The 23,801-nt window shown below is 43.4% G+C and overlaps 1 protein-coding gene across 1 annotated transcript in view; it reads left to right on the top strand.

Moving 5' to 3' along the window:
* LOC126106697 (transmembrane protein 151B-like) overlaps window positions 1-22,816 on the top strand; it is a 265,945-nt gene extending 243,129 nt beyond the window's left edge. Inside the window, exon 6 of the mRNA XM_049913077.1 lies at window positions 22,809-22,816. Within this exon, the coding sequence (XP_049769034.1) occupies window positions 22,809-22,816 (8 nt within the window). The remainder of the gene's footprint in view (window positions 1-22,808) is intronic.
* The last annotated feature ends 985 nt before the right edge of the window (window positions 22,817-23,801 follow it).

Genomic DNA, 23,801 nt, shown 5'->3' with positions numbered 1-23,801 from the left:
TGAGAGCTGCTAGTACGGATGTTATTACGGACCAAAACAAACAAAACTCCAGTAAACATGGAAACATTGGATCTAAAGTGCATACCTTACGAGCTGTGGGCACTTGTTCATTGTCGCTACTGTGGAAAACAGCGAGTCTACCGAACACGTGCCCACAGCTCTTAAGGTACGGGTATTCATTTTAAAGCGCATGTGTTGCAGCCTTTTTTGCTTCGAATGATCGTTCATATGATATCTCTTAATACTGACGGTTCCTTCTGGGCTACCTGTAGTATTGTAACGGTGCAGTTGAAATACCTCACTCCTTGGACAAAATGACGACTGCATGTGGGCTCCACCTATTGTTCCTGCTGTTCGATTTTGTGCAGTCGAAAATTGCTTCCAAGTGATGAGCTAGCCAAGAAAGTTACTGCATATGACACTACTGAGTGTAAATAAGCATAATATGTCAGGAAGTTGTTTCTGTGACTAGCAATTATACGGAGGTCCAAAAGTAAACTGTTCCGAACGATGTGGCGCAGTGGTTAGCACACTAGACTCGCGTTAGGGAGGACGACGATTCAAATCCGCGTTCGGCCATCCTGCTTTAGGTTTTCCGTGATTTCCCTGACCGCTTCAGGCAACTGGCTCCTTTGAAAAGGAACGACCGACTTACTTACCCATCCTTCCCTAATACGAAGCGACCGATGACCTAGCTTTTTGGTCCCCTCCCACCAAATCAGTCTACCAAACAACTAAACTGTTTGAGGGACTCTGTAATATGACTCTTCCATTTCAGGTTTTCAAGAGTAAGCATACCCAAATATTTGGAGCGCTCTGTCCTGTTTACTGACTCCATGTACTTCATAAATTGGCCCCGTTTCTTGTACAGAACTGTTTCCTCAAAATTAAGGGAGAGTTCACATTTGCAGAACCATTTATATTGAACGGCGAAAGAAACTGGTACACCTGCCTAACATCGTGTAGGGCCGACGCGAGCACGCAGAAGTTCCGCAACACGACGTGCCATGGACTTCACTAATGTCTGAAGTAGTGCTGGAGGGAAGTGACACCATGGAACATGCAGGGCTGTCCATAAATCCGTAAGAGTACGATGGGCTTGAGATCTCTTCTGAACAGCACGTTGAAAGACAGCCCACATATATGCTCAATAATGTTCATGTCTGGGGAGTATGGTGGCCAGCGGAAGTGATTTACCTCAGAAGAATGTTCCTGGAACCACTCAGTAGCAACTGTGGACGTGTGGGGTGTCGCATTGTCCTGCTGGAATTTCCAAGGTCCGTCGGAATACACAGTGGACATGAATGGATGCAGGTGATCAGGCAAGATGCTTCCGTACATGCCACTTCTCAGAGTCGTATCTACACGTATCAGGAGTCCCATATCACTCCAACTGCGCACTCCCCACACCATTACAGAGCCTCCACCAACTTGAACAGTCCCCTGCTGACGTGCAGGGTCGATGGATTCATGGCCTGTCTCCATACCCGTACACGTACATCCGATCGATACAATTTGAAACGATATTCTTCCGACTAGGCAACATGTTTCCAGACATCGACAGTCCAATGTCAGTGTTGACGGGCCCAGGTGGGGTAGTAAAGCTTTGTGTCGTACAGTTATCAAGGGTACGCGAGTGGGGCTTCGGCTCCGGAAACCCATATCGATGACGTCTCGTTGAATGGTTCACACACTGGCAATTGTTCATGGCCGCCGATGTGACCGAGCGGTTCTAGGCGCTTCAGTCTGGAGCCTCGCGACCGCTGTGGTCGCAGGTTAGAATCCTGCCTCGGGCATGGATGTGCGTGATGTCCTTAGGTTAGTTAGGTTTAAGTAGTTCTAAGTTCTAGGAGACTAATGACCTCATATCTTAAGTCCTATACTGCTCAGAGCCATTTGAGCCATTTTTTGTTCATGGCCCAGCATTGAAATCTGCAACAATTTGAGGAAGTGTTGCACTTCTGTCATTTTGAATGCTTCTCTTCCGTCGTCGTTGGTCCCGTTCTTGTAGGATCTTTTTCCAACCGGATTCCTGATAATCACTGTACACCCGTGAAATGGTCGTACGGGAAATTCCCCACTTCATCGCTACCACGGAGATGATGTGCCCCATCGCTCGTGCGCCGACTATAACACCACGTTCAAACTCATTTAAATCTTGATAACCTGCCATTGTAGCAGCAGTAACCGATCTAACAACTGCGCCAGACATTTGTTGTCTTATATCGGCGTTGCCGATCGCAGCGGCGTATTCTGTCTGTTTACATATCTGTGTATTTGAATACGCACGGCTATACAAGTTTCTTTGGCGCTTGTGTAATAATTCGTCGAAAAGCGTCATTGACTGTGTCTTGTTTTCTCTCTCCTATAGGGTTTGTTGCGATATTTCTGTAAATAAAGAATAGGGTGAACCAAGAGTTAAATCTCGTGGGACTCCCTTCGTGGTATCTGCTTGGTCATTAATGTTTTGTTTTTCTGCTTCATATCACTGCTGCCCCTGTGAGAAACATCCTTTTGGCATTCTACTCAGCAGAGACGTCTCTTTCCATCTGCAGTCGCAGTTTCGTATAGCACACGTGTGTGAGTGCGACCACCTGCGCCGTTTCGCGTCCCTGCCGCCCCCGTCGCCTGTGTGGTTCTTCTGTATGGGCGTCTCGTTGCAGACGCGGCCGCCGCTGCCCCCCGGAGGCCGACCAGCCTGCTGCCGCAGTCCGCCTCCTGCTACTCCAGCTGCGGCCTCAACGGCGGCGGCGGCGGCGGCGGCGCCAGCCTCAACGTCAACAGCAACGGCAGCATCTGCGGCGCCGCCATTCCGCGCTCTGCGTCGCAGCACCACCCGGTCGTGCCGGTCCACCAGGTACTGCTCATTCCGACACACTCACCACGATACTGGACCGAGATGTACCAGGTGTACCGGTATGAAATGAGCGTTAAGACACAAATATGTCGATAAGGAACATTTGTTGTGAACGAGCCTTCATTTTCGTTGTTCGGTTGGTATGTCATCCGTCAAAGATATTTAGTATACATCAAGTCATGGAACAAACAACATCATATGTTTTCATCGTGTTAACAATGTCGAATTTTGTACCAGAAAGTGATGATTCGCGGAAAGTATTAATTTTTTGTTTTCATTTGAAAAAAAGTGCTGCAGAGTCGCATCGAATGCTTGTCGAGGCATATGGTGATCATTCTCTATCAGAAGCAACATGCAAAAGATCGTTTTAACGGTTCAGAAATAATGATTTTGATGGAAGAAATGAAGAACGTGGAAGACCACCAAAAAAGTTCGTAGACGCCGAATTTCAAGCAATATTGGATGAAGATGATGCTTTGAGTCAGAAGCAAATGGCAGCAATGCTAAATGTTGCACAACAAACAATTTCTGACCGTTTGAAAGCTATGGGAAAGATCCAAAAGTGTGAAAAATGGGTGCCACAAGAATTGAGTGAAAGACAGATGGAAAACCGAAAAACCATTTGTCAAATTTTCCTTCAAAGACATGAAAGAAAATCAATTTTGCATCGCATTGTTACTGGCGATGAAAAATGGATTTATTTTCAGAATCCTGAACGGAAAAAATAATGGGTTAATCCGGGAAAACCATCAACATCGACTGAAAAACCAGATCGATTCGGCAAGAAGACAATGCTCTGTGTTGGGTGGAATCAGAAAGGTGTGGTGTATCATTAGCTTCTAAAACCCGGTGAAACTATGAATACTAATCGCTACAGACAACAAATTATCAATTTGAACTGTGCATTGATCGAAAAAAGACCAGAATGGGCCAGAAGACATGACAAAGTAATTTTTGTACACGACAATGCACCTGGACACAAAGCAAAAGTGGTTCAGGATACAATAAAAACACTTGGCTGGGAGCTGCTACCCCACCTGCCGTATTCACCAGACTTGGCCCCTTCGGACTACTACTTGTTTTTTAGCAATGGGACACGCATTGGCTGAGGAACACTTCGATTCCTACGAAGAAGTCGAAAATTGAGTGTCTGATTGGTTTGCTTCAAAAGGCGAACATTTCTATTAGCGTGGTATCCACAAATTGCCAGAAAGGTGGTCAAAATGTACAGAAGGCAATGTTCAGTACTTTGAATAAAATGGTTCTGCTTTTCTCTTCAAAATTAGTGTTTTATTTTCACAAAAAATCGCTCATTTCATACCGGTACACCTGGTAGCCGGCTCGGAGTGGCCGCGTGGTTAGAGGCGCCATGTCACGGATTGCGCGGCCCCTCCCGCCGGAGGTTCGAGTCCTCCCTAGGACATGGGTGTATGTCTTGTTCTCAGCATAAGTTAGTTTAAGTTACTTTAAGTAGGGTGTAAGTTTATACACCGATGACCTCAGCAGTTGGGTATCGGTACCTTAGGAATTCACACATACACACACCGAGATGTACTTTCTAAATAAACTACCAGCTTGATTTATCTCAACGAGTGTAACAAACAAGTCCTAAACGAATACATTACACTCTGCAAGTGCACACTATTTAACATATTAAAGGAACTTTACAAATAAAAACAGCACAAACAGATAAAGTCTACACACACGCGCGCACACACACACAAACACACACACACACACACACACACAAACAAAGATGAAATGCAAACAAAATTCAAATTTGGTGCCAAACTCTCTGGTGAACAAATGAACACTAACTGGGTTGGGACACATAATAAACCACAATCACACTGTGTTCTGGTGTAATGAAAAGTATTTTACTACGTTATTTGTGGAAAATACTTCTTATACTCCCGTATGCACCACAACATCTCAGCATGATGCGGAGAATGGAAATGCTTGCCACACGAAAACGTACGTAAATACGAAAATAGGCGCGAAAACATCGCGAAAATCTAAATCACATTCTAGAAGATACGTTTTGTCCCGGCAAAAAACTTTCTCATCAACATCGTTTGGTTGCAATGACGAGCTATCTGTTGTAATTAACACAAAAGTGATCCAGAAAATTCATGCACACCAAATGTAAAGGTATTTACAAAAGGAAACGATCTGTGGTTTGAACTAAAAATGAACACAATTTTATAATCATTCAACAAAAATGTTCACATTGCAGAATAAATAAAAACGAATAATAGCAATAAGTACACTTGTGAGTAACTTCGCTTCATAACTGCGAACAGCAATGTCCAGAGTTCTACTTTCCTGCGTTAATACATGTTCCATAAAACGTATGTAAGAATGGAGATATAAACTAATACTGGTACCATATGTCACGGCTATAATCATGATTTCCTTTGGGCCTTTGTCCCACTACAACGCGGGGTCCGCCTTGTTGCTATTGATTTGGCGATGTTAGTGTCAGAGGGTGGCTGGATGCCCTTCCTGCCGCCACCCCCTACCCCCTGGGACGGAAATAGTGTACCCCAGCTCTCTGTGTCTAGTTTAAGCCATGAAAAAGTGCGAACGTTCTCAAATGCCTGTGAGTCGTGTAACTGAGGCGGGGCGTAGGTATCATCCCGGTATTCACCTAAAGGGATGTGGAAAACCGCCTAAAAACCACATCCAGATGCCGGCCGGTGTGGCCTTGCGGTTCTAGGCGCTTCAGTCTGGAACCGCGTGATCGCTACTGTCGCAGGTTCGAATCCTGCCTCGGGCATGGATGTGTGTGATGTCCTTAGGTTAGTTAGGTTTAAGTAGTTCTAAGTTCTAGGGGACTGATGACCACAGATGTTAAGTCCCATAGTGCTCAGAGCCATTTGAACCACATCCAGGCTGGCCAGCACGCCAGCCCTCGTCGTTAATCCACCGCGCGGATTCGATCCGGGGCCGGCGCACATACCCCGGTCCAGGAAGCAGCGCGTTAGCGCTCTCGGCTACCCTGGTGGGTTTCAAATAGAGCTGTTATACATGAATGATAGGTATTGGGGCTATCGACAGGTATTGGAGCAACTTTCTATGTCCTCTTTCAATAGGCTATGGCTCCTGATGTACTTGGTAGCTATTTCTATATCTCGCCACCTTCTTTCCCTTTTCTGCTAAAATGTCCTACCTACATCACTCTTATAATCATTAAGCCAATTACATATCTCTAAATAAATGAGTGATCCTTTTCATGACGTTACAGAATTTTTTTAAAAAATTAGTTACGGCCGGTGGACTTCAACCGGTGCAAAGTGTGTCCTGATACGGAGGTCGTCGCTGTCGTAACGGTGTAGAGAAATACAATTGACCGTTTACTTCAGGCTCGTCCACTAAAATGGCGTGTCTGTGTCGTCGATTTGGAACCTTTATGACTAATTAGCGAAATGAATAGACGTAGATCTGAAATTTAGATTCGTCAGGAATGGAGGAACAAAACATTTAGTGATTTTTCAGTTCTTGTACCGAAATAACGCCACAGATGGCACTGGCATATTTCTCCGTTGGCCTTCTTAGAATACCTCTCCACGCTTTAATGTACAACGAAGTACAGGAATCAACAATATCTCTCCAGCCAGAATCCAGGTCAAACTTAACTCTGTGAAGAACGTGACTAACCTCATACCCATATATCAAGAGTTAACCATATACTAAAGGCAGAGAATAAGTATCGCTAGTAGATCATGAATGATAACCTCCGCTACAGATGTAAAATTTTTAGTTTCTTAAAGGAAAGTACAAGTCGGTTTCCATCTTCCGGTGCATATAATGTGAAACTCTATAAAAGTCGAATAGCAGCGGTTAAATTAGGCTAAAATAGTGCATCCCTGGTACATGAAATAAAACAGGAGAGCCTCTGAAATTCATTTTAACTTTGATGTGTGCCTGGCGCGGACCTGATGGGTGCGTGCTCCATTGTGTTTGGAACGCTGCCCCTCTAACTTTATACGGATCCATGTTTGGCACGCCCTTAAGCCCGGAGCTTTGTCCCGTTCTGTGAAAGGCCTTCCGGCAGGCCTAGAAATTGTTTATGCCGTGTACCAGGGATGCAATATTTTAGCCTAATTTTCACCTCCGTGGACTCACATTTTACACACACGCACAGGTACTGAATCCGGGTTGTGCTTTCCTTTCATGAAATAAACAATTTTACAGCTGTAGCGGATATTATCACTGATGATAAATATCAACAGTTGTGGACGTCCCGCCAAGGGAAACATGTGTAACAGTACAGTTCCAACGTTCATTACATCTCTGCTGAGCAAGTTGCTTTACACTACTATTTAACTGTTATGAATGGTCGTTTCATATGAATGTGTACAATAGAAGAGCTTGGTCACAATAGCGGATAATATACTTCTTCATGCTGACTCCACTGACAGCCAATGACTCAAAGTAAACAGACAGAGCACTGACGTAGAACTTTAAGGGTTTATGACAGCGCAACCAACGCCGTGAACTTACCTCAAACCGAACAAAAGGCATGCTGGCAAACGCACACCCACATCAAATAGGCGCAAATGAGCTTGCCAAGGGAAGTGTGATTCTTCTTGTTTGTCAGTTAAATTAGAACAAAAAAATTATAGGCAATACACGTGTGCATTGGTAAACTTATGCGAATTTGTGTAAAGTCTCTTTAAATTGTTATTGCAGACTTTCGGTGCTTCTCTATACAGTAGTTCAAATTTTCAATCGATTTGGAGCAGTTATTTGAATTCTAAATCCGATGTAAGTTCGTTGCTATAGAAGTTTACTGTTGAAATTACAACGAATTGTCTGTTTCATATTTATTTACATCACTTTTTATGAATGAATTAAAAGTTTATCGCTAAAATTTCGAGAACTGCCTGTCTATATTTGTTGAATTGAGCTGTCGGTAACTGCTTACGAGGAGCACATTTCCCAGTTTCTTAAAATTTAATGTCAACAAACGATTGCAGGAGACATAACCTACTGCGAGAATTATTGAAGTTTAGTTTGTTAAGTAACGAAATTCTCACATTGTCGAACCTTTAAACAGGGAAAAACTTTTACTGTTTTTTGCGACGCATTAAATATGCTATCGAAACAGCTTCTGTCGGTAAACGGAACATGATCGGTCAGTTAGCCTCATCTATTGCCGTTAACATTTGTCGGCAAGGCGTGATAGAAGGCAGATGTTTTCACTGACATGCAGCTCGTGGGATGTGATATCTCTGCAGTTGATTTACGATGTTAGCAGCACGAAACACAAGATGGCGCCTGCCAGTCTCGTCTATTAATTTAAATCGTTTAAAATAATTCCGAGCGTCCTAGCCGGTTACAGATGCACATGACAGATTATCCTCAATATCAGCTCCAAAATATGTGACGTAACGTGACTCAGTGAAAGGACACCATTTCAGAATATTCGCGTGCGCCTCATCATATTACACGACGCGTTTTTAACAGAATGAAAACTATGACATCAAACGAAATAGCGTCTGCTCTTGAAATATGACATCCAAGTAAAATTACTTACCGTTTATGTCAAACAATGTCTGCTCAATTCGTGTGGCTTGCAGCGTTACTTCAATGTAAGCTCCTGCTAACGTTAATCACTCGTCTTCACTTCTGTATTTCCTCGATATTCTAAACAAAAACATTCGTTACCTAACAGCTATGACCGTTCTCCGGTTGAAGTCTCCTGAACTTCCCTTACACACAAAATCTCCGCCGTACACTGTGTAAGTCACGCATGCCGGACCCCAAACAAAAAACCTTCAACTGTCTTACAGAAGTTCTCTTTGTCCGTGAACTCTGACTGTTAATAAATATGAACTTGCATCATCTTTGTGCAAAATTAACTTTCAGATTCACATTTCCCATCTGCTTATAATTTAAAAAATGTTTACATAACTTTATTACTTAGAGACTTCAGAAAATTAGTTGCACGTGAGGTTCCGCCCTAAGATCATTGGTCAGTAATAGTGGCGCTCTGCCACAAGTGAGTACATGTTCCCGGTGCGCCACAGTGAAATAGCGCGCTATCTGGAAACGCACTCCAGAGTTGAAACCTTAAGATTCTTGTCGGTGAAACGTCCAAATTGCACAAAGATTCAGCGCTAAATTCTGATGCTTTACGGACCAAATGGCTTGTCGCGTTCAGTTGTATTGCACCGGTGCCAGCGATATGAGCGTGGCCACACAGACGTGGATGGTGTTTATCTGCAAGTCCAGATCTTGAAATACGCGAACTCTGCCTTTTTGGAAAGCTGAAAGAACACTTTGCGGTAGGAGGGGGGGGGGGGGGGGGGGGCGAAGGTCTTCCAATGATGAATACATCCACACAGCAGTTCTCGAATGGCTCCGTGACTGAGCAGCGGATTTCTGTCGTGGAGGAACTGTACGATTGGTAGAGCGTTCCGCTCGTTTTCCTACAGACACTTTGTGACGTTGCCGTATATCGGTGTCACTTCGAAATGCAGATCAGCAGCCAAAAACGTTATTTGGCTTGCCATAATTGTGTGTAACTTCCTTTTTGGTTCACTCGTATGAAATCCATCACATCTACATCGACATGGAAACTCCGCAATCACACTTAAGTATTTGCTTTGTAAATAAAAATGCCTTCTCTTGCTGGACTGAGTTTTATTTCTCCAGACGCGTTTCGGCTTTTTTCACTTTAAGGCATCATCAGCGGGATCTGTAATGATACAGGTATGATACGTTTTTGTTTTGACATGTATTTATTCGTAGATTACAAAACTTCACTGCTAGCTTTTTATGTAAATATCTGATTACTTACGGTTCTTTCTGTTTTCACTCGGCATCAGTGTTTCCTCTCATCTGGTCGCATGAAGGTCGCACTACAGCGCTACTTGCGAAACATAAACACGTCTTTTATGTTTCGAACATTTTCCTTACCACTTCCATTTTCTTTGCACTTGTTCTTTTGATGCAGTGCATTATCAGTCTTATGTCACTGTTATAGACATAACACTAATGTAGACATAACTGCTTTGAGTTCACTGTTTAACTGTATCATTATAAATCCCACTGATTATGCCTTAAAGTGAAAAAAAAGGCGAAACGCCCCTGGGAAAATAAAAAACAGTGCAGCAAGAGAAGAAGGCGCTTTTATTTATGAAACAAATATTTCTGTGTTTGCTGCAGAGGATGGCCACGCAAAGAAACTCGTCACACTTAAGTGTCCGGCAGAGGGTTCATCGAACCATCTTCACAACAATTCTCTCTTATTCCACTCTCGAACAGCGCGCGGAAGACACGACCACCTGTATCCTCCGGTGCGGGCTCTGATTTGCTTTACTTCGTTAGGAAGATCGTTTTTTCCCAGGCAGGTCAGCGTCAAGAAAATATTTTCACTTTAGGAGGAGAAAGTTGGTGATTAAAGTTTCGTGGGAAGATGCCGCCGCAACGAAAAACGCCTTTGTTTTTATGATGACTGCCCCATATCCCGTATCATGTTCAGGTCTAAGGGCGCCTTGCCACGGTTAGCGCGGCTCCCCCACGTCCGAGTTTCGAGTCCTCCCTAGGGCACGGTTGTGTGTGTCGTCCTTAGCGTTAGTTAGTTTAAGTTAGATTAAGTAGTGTGTAAGCCTAGGGAACGATGACCTTAGAAGTTTGGTCCCATAGTATCTTACCACAAATTCCAAAAAAAAAAAAAAAGAAAGAAAAAGGAAAGAAAGACCATGACACACTCTCGATAATACGAAACATGCTGTACTTCTTTGAACTTTCTCGATGTGCTCCATTAATCCCACACTGCGCAGCAGTATTCTATAAGAGAACGGACAAACGTAGTGTAGGCAGTCTCTTTTGCAGATTTGTTGCATCTTCTAAGTGTTCTGGCAATAAAAACCATTCTTTGGTTCACCTTCCCCACAACATTTTCCATGTGTTCTTTCTAATTTAAGTTAGATACTTACTTGAATTTACGGCCTTTAGATTTGATTGATTTATCGTGTAACAGATTCCCTTTAGCACTCATGTGGATGATCTCAAACTTTTCATCATTTAGGGTCAGTTCCCAATTTTCTCACCATACAGATACCTTTTCTAAATCGTTTTGCTGTTTTAGTTCTGATCTTCTGATGACTTTACTAGACGACGTCCGACAGCTTCGTCTGCAAACAATCCAAGACGGCTACTCAGATTCTCCCCTAAATGCTTTATACAGGGTGGTCCATTGATCGTGACCGGGCCAAATATCTCACGAAATAAGCGTCAAACGAAAAAACTACAAAGAAAGAAACTCCTCTAGCTTGAAGGGGGAAACCAGAAGGCGCTATACTTGGCCCGCTAGATGGCGCTGCCATAGGTCAAACGGATATCAACTGCGTTTTTTTAAATAGGAACCCCCATTTTTATTACATATTCGTGTAGTACGCGAAGAAATATGAATGTTTTAGTCGGACCGCTTTTTTCGCTTTGTGTGAGATGACGCTGTAATAGTCACAAACATATGACTCACAATTTTAGACGAACAGTTGGTAACAAGTAGTTATTTAAAAAAAATAAAGAACATAGGTACGTTTGAACATTTTATTTCGGTTGTTCCAATGTGACATATATACCTTTTTGAACTTACCATTTCTCAGAACGCATACTGTTACAGCGTGATTACCTGTAAATACCACATTAATGCAATAAATGCTCAAAATGATGTCAGTCAACCTCAATGCATTTGGCAATACGTATAACGACATTCCTCTCAACAGCGAGTAGTTCGCCTTCCGTAATGTTCGCACATGCATTGACAATGCGCTGACGCATGTTGTCAGGCGTTGTCGGTGGATCACGATAGCAAATATCTTTCAACTTTCCACACAGAAAGAAATTCGGGGACGTCAGATCCGGTGAACGTGCGGGCCGTGGTATGGTGCTTCGACGACCAATCCACCTGTCATGAAATATGCTATTCAATACCGCTTCAACCGCACGCGAGCTATGTGCCAGACATCCATCATGTTGGAAGTACATCGCCATTCTGTCATGCAGTGAAACACCTTGTAGTAACATCGGTAGAACATTGCGTAGGAAATCAGCCTTTATCCATTGCCCAATAGTGCATATTATGCCGGTTCACGTTACCGCTGTTGGTGAATGACGCTTCAACGCTAAATAGAACGCGTGAAAAAATCTGTCATCGTCCCGTAATTTCTCCTGTGCCCAGTGGCAGAACTGTACACGACGTTCAAAATCGTCGCCATGCAATTCCTGGTGCATAGAAATATGGTACGTGTGCAGTCAATGTTGACGTAGCATTCTCAACACCGACGTTTTTGGGATTCCCGATTCTCGCACAATTTGTCTGCTACTGATGTGCGGATTAGCCGCGACAGCAGTTAAAAGACCTACTTGGGCATCATTTGTTGCAGGTCGTGGTTGACGTTTCACATGTGGCCGAACACTTCCTGTTTCCTTACATAACGTAACTATCCGGCGAACGGTCCGGACACTTGGATGATGTCGTCCAGGATACCGAGCAGCATACGTAGCACACGCCAGTTGGGCATTTTTATCACAATAACCATACATCAACACGATATCGACCTTCTCCGCAATTGGTAAACGGTCCATTTTAACACGGGTAATGTATCACGAAGCAAATACCGTCCGCACTGGCGGAATGTTACGTGATACCACGTACTTATAGGTTTGTGACTATTACAGCGCCATCTATCACAAAGCGAAAAAGTGGTCCAACTAAAACATTCATATTTCTTTACGTACTACACGAATATGTAATAAAAAAATAGGGGTTCCTATTTTTAAAAAACGCAGTTGATATCCGTTTGACCTATGGCAGCGCCATCTAGCGAGTCAACCATAGCGCCATCTGGTGTCCCCCTTCAAGCTATACGAGTTTCGTTCTTTGTAGTTTTTTCGTTTGATGCTTGTTTCGTGAGATATTTGGCCCGGTCACTATCAATGGATCACCATGTATAAATAAGAAACAGCTGAGGGCCTCTAACAATAGCCTGGGCAACGCCAGAAATCACTTCTGTTCTACACGATGACTTTCCATCAATTGCTACGAACTGTGACCTTTCTGGCAAGAAATCACGAATCTAGTCGCATAACTGAGACGATATTCCATAAGCTTGCAATTTGATTACAACCCGCTTCCGAGGTAAAAGCCTTCCGGAACTCCTGAAATACGGAATCAACTGGAAGTCCCTTGTCGATAGCACTCACCACTTCTTGTGAGTAAAGAGCAAGTTGTGTTTTACAAGAACAATGTTTTCTAAAAGAGACGAGACTGTCAAATTCAGAATGGCGAGAAGCTGAACATAGGTCCATCGGCGCTGACATTGTTCTCGATTTGGGACCTTCCCCGTGGAAGCTAAACATCTGTTGCAGTGCTTGCAATTTCAAAGCTCGCGACTGTCGGTAGAGTAATAAAATTTATGCATTGCACTCTGCTTCGATGTTAATGAAGTATGCATAAACATGAAGCTGCCCTTAGAAAACCTGGAATACATCTTTTTTTTTCCTCTGAAGTGCCGGCGGGAGCCGCTTCTCCAACAATAATTGGATTTTGTTCAGTGTACACAGGCTTGACTTCCATCGAAGGAAGAGCGGGAACTACGTTACGCAAGGAGCTTACGAAGAATTCTACTCCTTTTTTTTAAATCACTAGTCTCTCGACTGGTTTGATGCGGCCCTGCATTTTTTCCCTTCGTGTGTAATCTATTCCTCTTATACGCCCAACATCCTCTATAATCTAACATTCCACTCACTGCTTCATTCCTAGTATTTTTCCCCTTCTATATTCATATCCATATCTACATCTACATCTACATACGTACTACAGAAGCAAACATACGGTGCATAGCGGAGGCGACCTTGTACTACCACTAATTACTTTCTCTCCCGTTCTATTCCCAAATAGAGCGAGGGATAAACGACTGTCTACATGCCTCCGTATGACACCTAATTATCTTACCTTCGTGATCCATACGCGAAATGTAAAATGGCGGCAGAAGAATCGTTCTGCAGTCAGGCTGAAATGCCGGTTCTCTAAACTTTCTCTGTAGTGTTTCTCGAGAAGAACGTCGCCTTCCCCACAGGGATTCCCATCTGAGATCCCAGAGCAGAGCACCACCGTAACACTTACGTGTCGCTCGAACCCACTGTTAACGAATCTAGCGGCCTGCCTCCGGGTCGATTCAGTGTGTTCCTCCAGACTGTCGTGATGCGGATCCCGAACACGCTAACACTACTCAAGAACAGGTCGCACCAGCGTCGCACGTGCGGTTCCTTTACAGATGAACAACACAATCTTCACACGCCCGTTCCATTTCTTATCGCTTTGCTACGTTAACCCTAGATATTTAAGATACATGACTGTGTCAACCAGGGCATTACTAACGCTGTATCCGAACGCTGCGGATTTGTCTTTTCCTACTCGTCCGCATTAACTTACATTTTCCTGCATTGAGAGGTAGCTGCCATTCATCACACCAACCCATAAATTTTCTCTGTCATCTTGTATCCTCCTACAGTCGGCTAACTTGGACACCACAGCGTCAAAAGCAAACAACAGCACACTGCTGCCCACCCTGTGCGCCAGATAATTTACACTACTGGCCATTAAAATTGCTACACCAAGAAGAAATGCAGGTGATAAACGGGTATTCATTGGACAGATATATTATAATAGAACTGACATGTGATTACATTTTCACGCAATTTGGGTGCATAGATCCTGAAAAATCAATACCCAGAACAAACACCTCTGGCCGTAATAACGGCCTCGATACGCCTGGGCATTCAGTCAAACAGCGCTTGGATGGCGTGCACAGGTACAGCTGCCCATGCAGCTTCAACACGATACCACAGTTCATCAAGAGTAGTGACTGGCGTATTGTGACGAGCAAGTTGCCCGCCCGCCATTGACCAGATGTTTTCAATTGGTGAGAGATCTAGAGAATGTGTTGGCCAGGGCAGCAGTCGAACATTTTCTGTATCCAGAAAGGTCCGTACAGGACCTGTAACATCCGGTCACGCATTGTTGTTGTTGTTGTGGTCTTCACTCCTGAGACTGGTTTGATGCAGCTCTCCATGCTACTCTATCCGGTGCAAGCTTCTTCATCTCCCAGTACGTACTGCAGCCTACATCCTTCTGAATCTGTTTAGTGTATTCATCTCTTGGTCTCCCTCTACGATTTTTACCCTCCACGCTTCACTCCAATACTAAATTGGTGATCCCTTGATGCCTCAGAACATGTTCAACCAACCGATCCCTTCTTCTAGTCAAGTTGTCCCACAAACTCCTCTTCTCCCCAATCATATTCAATACCTCCTCATTAGTTATGTGATCTACCCATCTAATCTTCAGCATTCATCTGTAGCACGACATTTCGAAAGCTTCTATTCTCTTCTTGTCCAAACTGTTAATCGTCCATGTTCCATACATGGCTACACTCCATACAAATACTTTCAGAAACGACTTCCAGACACTTAAATCTATACTCGATGTTAACAAATTTCTCTTCTTCAGAAACCCTTTCCTTGCCATTGCCAGTCTACATTTTATATCCTCTCTACTACGACCATCATCAGTTATTTTGCTCCCCAAATAGCAAAACTCCTTTACTACTTTAAGTGTCTCATTCCCTAATCTAATTCGCTCAGCATCACCCGACTTCATTCGACTACATTCCATTATCCTCGTTTTGCTTTTGTTGATGTTCATCTTATATCCTTCCTCCAAGACGCTGTCCATTCCGTTCAACTGCTCTTCCAAGTCCTTTGCTGTCTCTGACAGAATTACAATGTCACTGTGCGAACTTTAAAGTTTTTATTTCTTCTCCATGGGTTTTAATACCCACTTCGAATTTTTATTTTGTTTCCTTTACTGCTTGCTCAGTATACAGTTTGAATAACATCGGGAAGAGGCTACAACCCTGTCTCACTCCCCTCCCAATCACTGATTCCCTTTCATGTCCATCGACTCTTATAACTGCCATCTTGTTTCTGTACAAATTGTAAATAGCCTTTCGCTCCCTGTATTTTACCCCTGCCACCTTCAAAATTTGAAAGAGAGTATTCCAGTCAACATTGTCAAAAGCTTTCTCTAAGTCTACAAATGCTAGAAACGTTGGTTTGACTTTTCTTAATCTAGCTTCTAAGGTAAGTCGTAGGGTCAGTATTGCCTCACGTGTTCTCATATTTCTACGGAATCCAAACTGATCTTCCTCGAGGTCAGCTTCTACCAGTTTTTCCATGCGTCTGCAAAGAATTCGTGTTAGTATTTTGCAGCCGTGACTTATTAAACTGATAGTTCGGTAATTTTCACATCTGTCAACGCCTGCTTTCTTTGGAATTGGAATTATTATATTCTTCTTGAGGTCTGAAGGTATTTCGCCTGTCTCATACATCTTGCTCACCAGATGGTAGAGTTTTGTCATGGCTGGCTCTCCCAAGGCTATCAGTATTTCTAATGGAATGTTGTCTACTCCCGGGGCCTTGTTTCGACTTAGGTCAAACTCTTCACGCAGTATCATATCATTTCATCTTCATCTACAGTCTCTTTCATTTCCATAATATTGTCCTCAATTACATTGCCGTTGTATAGACCCTCTATATACTCCTTCTTCCTTTCTTCTTTCCCTTCTTTGCTTAGAACTGGGTTTCCATCTGAGCTCTTGATGTTCATACACGCGGTCCTCTTTTCTCCAAAGGCCTCTTTAATTTTCCTGTAGGCAATATCTATCTTACCCCTAGTTATATATGCCTCTGCATCCTTACATTTGTCCTCTAGCCATCCCTGCTTAGCCAATTTGCACTTCCTGGCGATCTCGTTTTTTAGACGTTTGTATTCCTTGTTGCCTGATTCATTTACTGCATTTTTATATTTTCTCCTTTCATCAATTAAATTCAACTACTTCATCTCTCAAAGCTACCCATTCTTCTTCTACTGTATTTCTTTCCCCCATTCCTGTCAATTGTTCCCTTATGCTCTCTCTGAAACTCTGTACAACCTCTGGTTCTTTCAGTTTATCCAGGCCCCATCTCCTAAAATTCCCACCTTTTTGCAGTTTCCACAGTCTTAATCTACAGTTCATAACCAATAGATTTTGATCAGAGTCCACACCTGCCCCTGGAAAAGTCTTACAAATTAAAACCTGGTTCCAAAATCTCTGTCTTACCATTATGTAATCTATCTGAAACCTGTCAGTATCTCCAGGCTTCTTCCATGTATTCAACCTTCTTTTATGATTCTTGAACCAAGTGTTAGCTATGATTAAGTTGTGCTCTGTGCAAAATTCTATTAGGCGGGTTCCTCTTTCATTTCTTAGCTCCAATCCATATTCACCTACTACGTTACCTTCTCTCCCTTTTCCTACTACCGAATTCCAGTCACCCATGACTATTAAATTTTCGTGTCCCTTCACTATCTGAATAATTTATTTCATCATACATTTCTTCAATTTCTTCGTGATTTGCAGAGCTAGTTGGCATATAAACTTGTACTACTGTAGTAGACGTGGGCTTCGTGTCTATCTTGCCCACAATAATGCGTTCACTATGCTGTTTGTAGTAGCTTACCCGCACTCCTATTTTTTATTCATTACTAAACCGACTCCTGCATTACTTCTATTTGATTTTCTATTTATAACCCTGTATTCACCCGACCAAAAGTCTTGTTCCTCCTGCGGCCGAACTTCACGAATTCCCACTATATCTAACTTTAACCTATCCATTTCCTTTTTAAATTTTCTAATCTACCTGCCCGATTAAGGGATCTGACATTCCACGCTCCGATCCGTAGAACGCCAGTTTCTTTCTCCTGATAACGACGTCCTTTTGAGCAGTCCCCGCCCGGAGATCCGAATGGGGGACTATTTTACCTCCGGAATATTTTACCCAATAGGACGCCATCATCATTTATCCATACAGTAAAGTTGCATGTCCTCGGGAAAAATTACGGCCGTAGATTCCCCTTACTTTCAGCCGTTCGCAGTACCAGCACAGCAAGGCCGTTTTGGTTGATGTTACAAGGCCAGATCAGTCAATCATCCAGACTGTTGGCCCTGCAACTACTGAAAAGGCTGCTGCCCCTCTTCAGGAACCACACGTTTGTCTGGCCTCTCAACAGATACCCCTCCGCTGTGGTTGTACCTACGGGACGGCTCTCTTATCGCTGAGGCACGCAAGCCTACCCACGAACGGCAAGGTCTATGGTTCATGTAGGGGAGGAGGGGGGGCACGCATTATCCTGCTGAAATGTAGGGTTTGGCAGCGATCGAATGAAGGGTAGAGGCACGGGTCGTAACACATCTGAAATGTAACGTCTACTGTTCTAAGTCCCGTCAATGCGAACAAGAGGTGACAGAGACGTGTAACCAATGGCACGCCATACCATCACGCCGGGTGATACGCATGTATCGCGATGACGAATACACGCTTCCAACGTGCGTTCACCGCGATGTCGCCAAACACGGATGCGACCATCATGATGCTGTAAACAGAACCTGGATTCATCCGAAAAAATGACGTTTTGCCATTCGTGCACCCAGGTTCGTCGTTGAGTAGACCACCGCAGGCGCTCCTGTCTGTGATGCAGCGTCAAGGGTAGTCGCAGCCACGGTCTCCGAGCTGATAGTCCATGCTGCTGCAAACGTCGTCGAACTGTTCGTGCAAATGGTTGTTGTCTTGCAAACGTCCCCATCTGTTGACTCAGGGATCGAGACGTGGCTGCACAATCCGTTACAGCCACGTGGATAATCCTGTCATCTCGACTGCTAGTGATGCGAGGCCGTTGGGATCCAGCACGGCGTTCCGTATTACCCTCCTGAACCAACCGATTCCATATTCTGCTAACAGTCATTGGATCTCGACCAACGCGAGCAGCAATGTCGCGATACGATAAACCGCAATCGCGATAGGCTACAATCAGACCTTTATCAAAGTCGGAAGCGTGATGGTACGCATTTCTCCTCCTTACGCGAGGCATCACAACAACGTTTCACCAGGCAACGCCGATCAACTGCTGTTTGTGTATGAGAAATCGGTTGCTAACTTTCCTCATTTCAGCACGTTGAAGATGTCGCCACCGGCTCCAACCTCGTGTGAATGCTCTGAAAAGCTAATCATTAACCATTTGCATATCACAGCATCTTCTTCCTGTCAGTTAAACTTCGCGTCTGTAGCACGTCATCTTCGTGGTGTAGCAGTTTTAATGGCCAGTATTGAATGTATACAGAAAGTAACAGCGCCCGGAACAAACTTTCCTGGGACTCTGTCTTTGTCTGATGAACACTCGCCGTCGAGGACAACATAATCGGTTCTATTACTTAAGAAGTCTTCGAGTCACTCACATGTCTGAGGCCCTATTCCATAGTCCTGTACTCTCATTAACAGTCTGTAGTGGGGCACCGCGTCAAATGCTTTCCGAATACCCAGAGATATGGAATCTGACAGTTGCCCTTCACCCACAGTTCGCAGTACATTACGTAAGAGGGGGTAAGTTGATTTCTGCACGAGCGATGCTTCTCAACAGTGTGCCGTATCTTGGTCATAAACTTCTCGACCTCAAGGTAATTTATTGTATTCGAACTGAGAATATGCTCAAGGAATCTGTTGCGAACCAATGTTAGGGGTCCTGATCTGGAATTCTACAGGTCAATTCTTTTACCCCTATGATGTACAGGAGCCACATTCGCTTTTTTTTTTTAAACGCTTGGGCCTTACCGCTGGGCGAGAGATTCGCGACAAATGTAAGCTAAGTCAGGAACCAATGCCGTAGAGTGCTCTTTCTGAACGCGCATTGGTGTTCCACCTGGAGAAGGCGACTTATTTGTTTTCAACTCTTTCAGTTGTTTCTCCAGACCAGCGATGCTTATTAGTATGTCGTCCATTAGCGAGAGTTCGGTGTCACACGACGGTGTGTTTGTACGATTCTTCTTCGTGAACGATTTTTTAAACCCGAAATTTAAAACTTCGCCTTTCGTTTTGGTTACATCAACCGCCACAACAGACTGGTCGGTAAGTGACTGGATGGAACCTTCTAAGCGATTCTACATAGGATCAATATTTTCTCGGGTTCTCAGCCAGACCTTTTGCTAAGGTAAGGTGCATTGAGGAACATTTTTCTACATTTACAGCAAGCTTACACTCATCACATCGAATAGAAATTGTAAGTCATTCTGTGTCCTCCTACAGCCACGCAATAACGACACTTTCCCGCACCATACACAGAGACAAAACAAGTCATAGTAAAGATCAAGGAACCAACTGTCACTAAAACCGCTCCTTTCATTTATCATCCGTTCACGGTGTCAGAATGTATCTCAAGTTCCACAGTAGATTCCGTCATTGTAAATAGTTGAGCCCATGGTCTTTAGGTGTTTTATGCAGTATTTTGAGGCTTTCCGTGTCAGTATCTAAACTAAGCTTCTCGGAACTTAAATGGCTCCCCAATGCAACCCTTCTCAGATTCGTAGGAAAATTCGCTACAACTTGTTGCAAAATTCATGGCATTCTCGTTTATGTAAAATTTATCGCAATCGCTTCACTTCAGTTTATATGCTATAGATCACGATAATTTGTTTTCATTGTTTTCCTGAAAGATGACCTAAATTCCTACCCACATTCCTACCGGTAGGTATCTTTCATCAGTTTGTGAGCACGTCTCCTTTCTAGCGATTTATGAATTGACGCATATCCCTTATTTATTCCTTTTTTATACTTACGACAGATATGAATCTGCCAAAGCGCGTATATAGAACAAATCAACTGCGACATAGACAGAAAGCTTTTTGTATAACAACTTTTAGTGAATAAAATTTTTTCTTCTATACCAATATGGTTATTAAATCTTCCTCGTCTCCGTCACCTCGATGCTCAAGTGTTTATTTTTCGATAGTGATCACATTTGTTGTGATACTGAGTTTCCAATTACCCTATCGCATAAATTTGAGAAATTTACAGTAAAAAATCTGACCGCTTGGTTCGTTTTATGCACTGCTGTATATTAAATGTAGCTGTTTTTTAACGCTGTAACGAAAGAATTATCTCACTACAGCACGGAGTTGAAGTGTTTTATGTGAGCACACTGCCTGCAGCTCAGTCTTTGAGCAGTTCGTGGCAGTAGACGCACGTTTCTCAAAATGAGTGGTCTCGATTTCTTGTTGTACTTACCGGAGGAAGAATATGATGATGATGATTATGATGATGATGATGATGATGAAGAAGACATTCGTCTCCAACAGTGACATAATGGAAAAGCTTTACAAATGTTTCTTTGCGATCTTATCAATCGTCATTTTTTTTAATTGACGGCAAAGTTTCATGGTTTCTTCAGCTTACACGTAGCTCGGTTTAACTACATACTAGACCTGGTCAAAGACTATCTCAGGAAGAAGTCATGAAATACATTTTTGGATCCAGTAACACCTGACGAAACATTAGCTGTAACACTATGCTAAGATGTAGTCTGGTCCCTTCAACCCCCACAACCCCCCACTATGGTAAGAAAAGTCAAAATACTTTGAAGCCTGCAGTGGTTTATTTAACGCTTGCTTCGTTGTTGAATAATGAAAATCAAAACCATCAAGAATGAACTGAAATTTATGACTGTCTTCTTGTGAAAAATCTGTTGTGCGGCCTTGTCGCAGTGGTAACACCGGTTCCCGTCAGATCACCGAAGTTAAGCGCTGTCGGGCTTGGCTAGAACTCGGATGGATGACCGTCCGGGTATTTGGACTCACCTTGACCATCATAATGATGACGAACTGTGACAGTTTCTTGTTTCTTGTTCTTACGATCTCCGGAAAGTGTCAACTACCTTACAAGTGTCACGTCGGAAGTTTTGTTTCTGTTAATCTTTTGTGTTACAATTTTTTGTGTGTCTTTGTCGTTTCGCTACCAATTTTGTGTGTGAAAGCAATGCCCTGTCATTTTGGTTGTTTGTTCTCTGCATGGTTTTCGTGTCTTGGTGATACAATCGAAAACCGTCTTTTGATTTTGATTTTAATTTTTGATTTGTATGTTGTTCTTTACCGCCTGTAGAAATGTGGCGGTTCGTTTCTTTTCCTACTTCCGTTCAATTTAGGGCATACGTCTCCTTCTCGTTATTCATTTCATTTTTTCTTCACCACAAGTAACGACGAGAAACGGATCTGTTACTTTACTTTGCTTTCCACACTTCGTTAGAGGGACCTCCCGGGCCTTATTTATTTTTTGACGCAGGTTTGCGAATTGTTCTTTTGTTGCGAAGTCATTCTTCTTCGTTTTCTTTCCCCCATATTTGGTCGGTAGAATTCTTACCGCCGATTTATGGAAGAACCTATCCGTTTGGCTTTCTTTACTTACTTTTCATTATTTTCAACGTTGTTGAGTCTTGCCCTCCCCTTCGATGAACGTGCCGTACCTACGTCATCAGACGAGGACCCTATCCCGTTCCATCCGGCGCATACCATCTGCGACCAGCGAGAAGGAGCACCTATTACGCCCCCTCTTCGTTCTTCATCCTGCACTACCAACAGCATCGTTTTATAGCTGAGAAGCTCGCCGGCGAAGGCGTATTGTGGAGAGCGACAAGGCCGGGCTATAAGGGGAGTTGGGAGGCCCGTAAAAAAAAAAAATCCGGGTTTGTCGAGCGCTTTTGGTAAACGAGGCGCACTGAGCCCTTGTGAGGCAAACTGAGGAGTTACTCGACTGAGGAGCAGCGGCTCCGGTCGCTTACGTATGGCTGGGAGAGCGCTGTGCTGACTACATGCCCATCCGCATCCAGAGACGCCTCTGGGCTGAGAGGACGACACGGCGGCCGGTCGGTGCCGTTGAGGGTTCATGGCCATTTCGGGCGGAGTTTAGTTTTCAATGTATCAGTGTTAACTGTTAGCGAATCATCATGTCGCATCCTATTTTAGCGCATCTTATTTTCTGTATTTTAATTTAAATTTGTTTTGTTTTTTAGGTTCATGACAACAGATTAGTACAAAGCACGCTGTCCAGATCAGTGCTTATGCTTTCGCAGCCACTCTCACCTGATGATTTGGAGACGAACACTGAGGAATTTGAACGTAAATGGAATTTCCTAAATTGTGTCGGAGCTATCGTTCGAAAACATGTGCGTTTTTCCCCCTGCCCATAGTGGCCCCCTGTTCCATAATTACATTTGTTTTCCGCTGTGTCGCTAGTTAACTTCGATGCCAATTAAAGGTTTGTGTTCACTGATTGGCTTTCACGGCACGGTTGGCGGTGGCGTGTTTGTTGCTGTCAGAAGTAGTTTAACTTGTCGCGAAATTGAAGTAGATACTTCCTGTGAGTTAGTATGGGCAGAGGAAATTGTTGGCAACAGGAATAAAATAATAATTGGATCCTTTTACCGACCTCCCAGTTCAGATGATACAGTTGCTAAAAGGTTCAAAGAAAACTTGAGTTTGATTTCAAACACGTACCCGACTCATACGATAATAGTTGGGGTGACTTTAATTTACCCTCGATATGTTGGCGGAAATACATGTATAATTCCGGAGGTACGCATAAAATATCATCCGAAATTGTGCTAAACGCATTCTCTGAAAATTATTTCGAGAAGTTAGTTCATGAGCCCACGCGAAATGTGAACGGTTGTGAAAACACACTTGACCTCTTAGCAACAAATAATCCTGAGTTAATAACGAGCATTTAAACCGATTAAGGGATTAGTGAACACAGGGTTGTCGTAGCGAGACTCAATACTGTAATCCGCAAATCCTGGAAAAATAAGCGAAAAATATGCCTATTCAAGAAAGCAGATAATAATTCACTTGACGCCTTCCTGAGAGACAATCTTCACTCATTCCAAATTAATATTATATGTGTAGACCAGATGTGGCTTAAGCAAGTCTTCTGGTCCAGACCGTATATCAATTAGGTTCCTTTCGGATTATGCTGATGCATTAGCTCCATAATCAACAATCATATA

This window comes from Schistocerca cancellata, chromosome 10 (assembly GCF_023864275.1).
Source record: "Schistocerca cancellata isolate TAMUIC-IGC-003103 chromosome 10, iqSchCanc2.1, whole genome shotgun sequence".
NCBI lineage: Eukaryota > Metazoa > Arthropoda > Insecta > Orthoptera > Acrididae > Schistocerca > Schistocerca cancellata.
The sequence above is the reverse complement of the archived record's forward strand: the minus strand, read 5'-3'. Positions and strand labels throughout refer to the sequence as shown.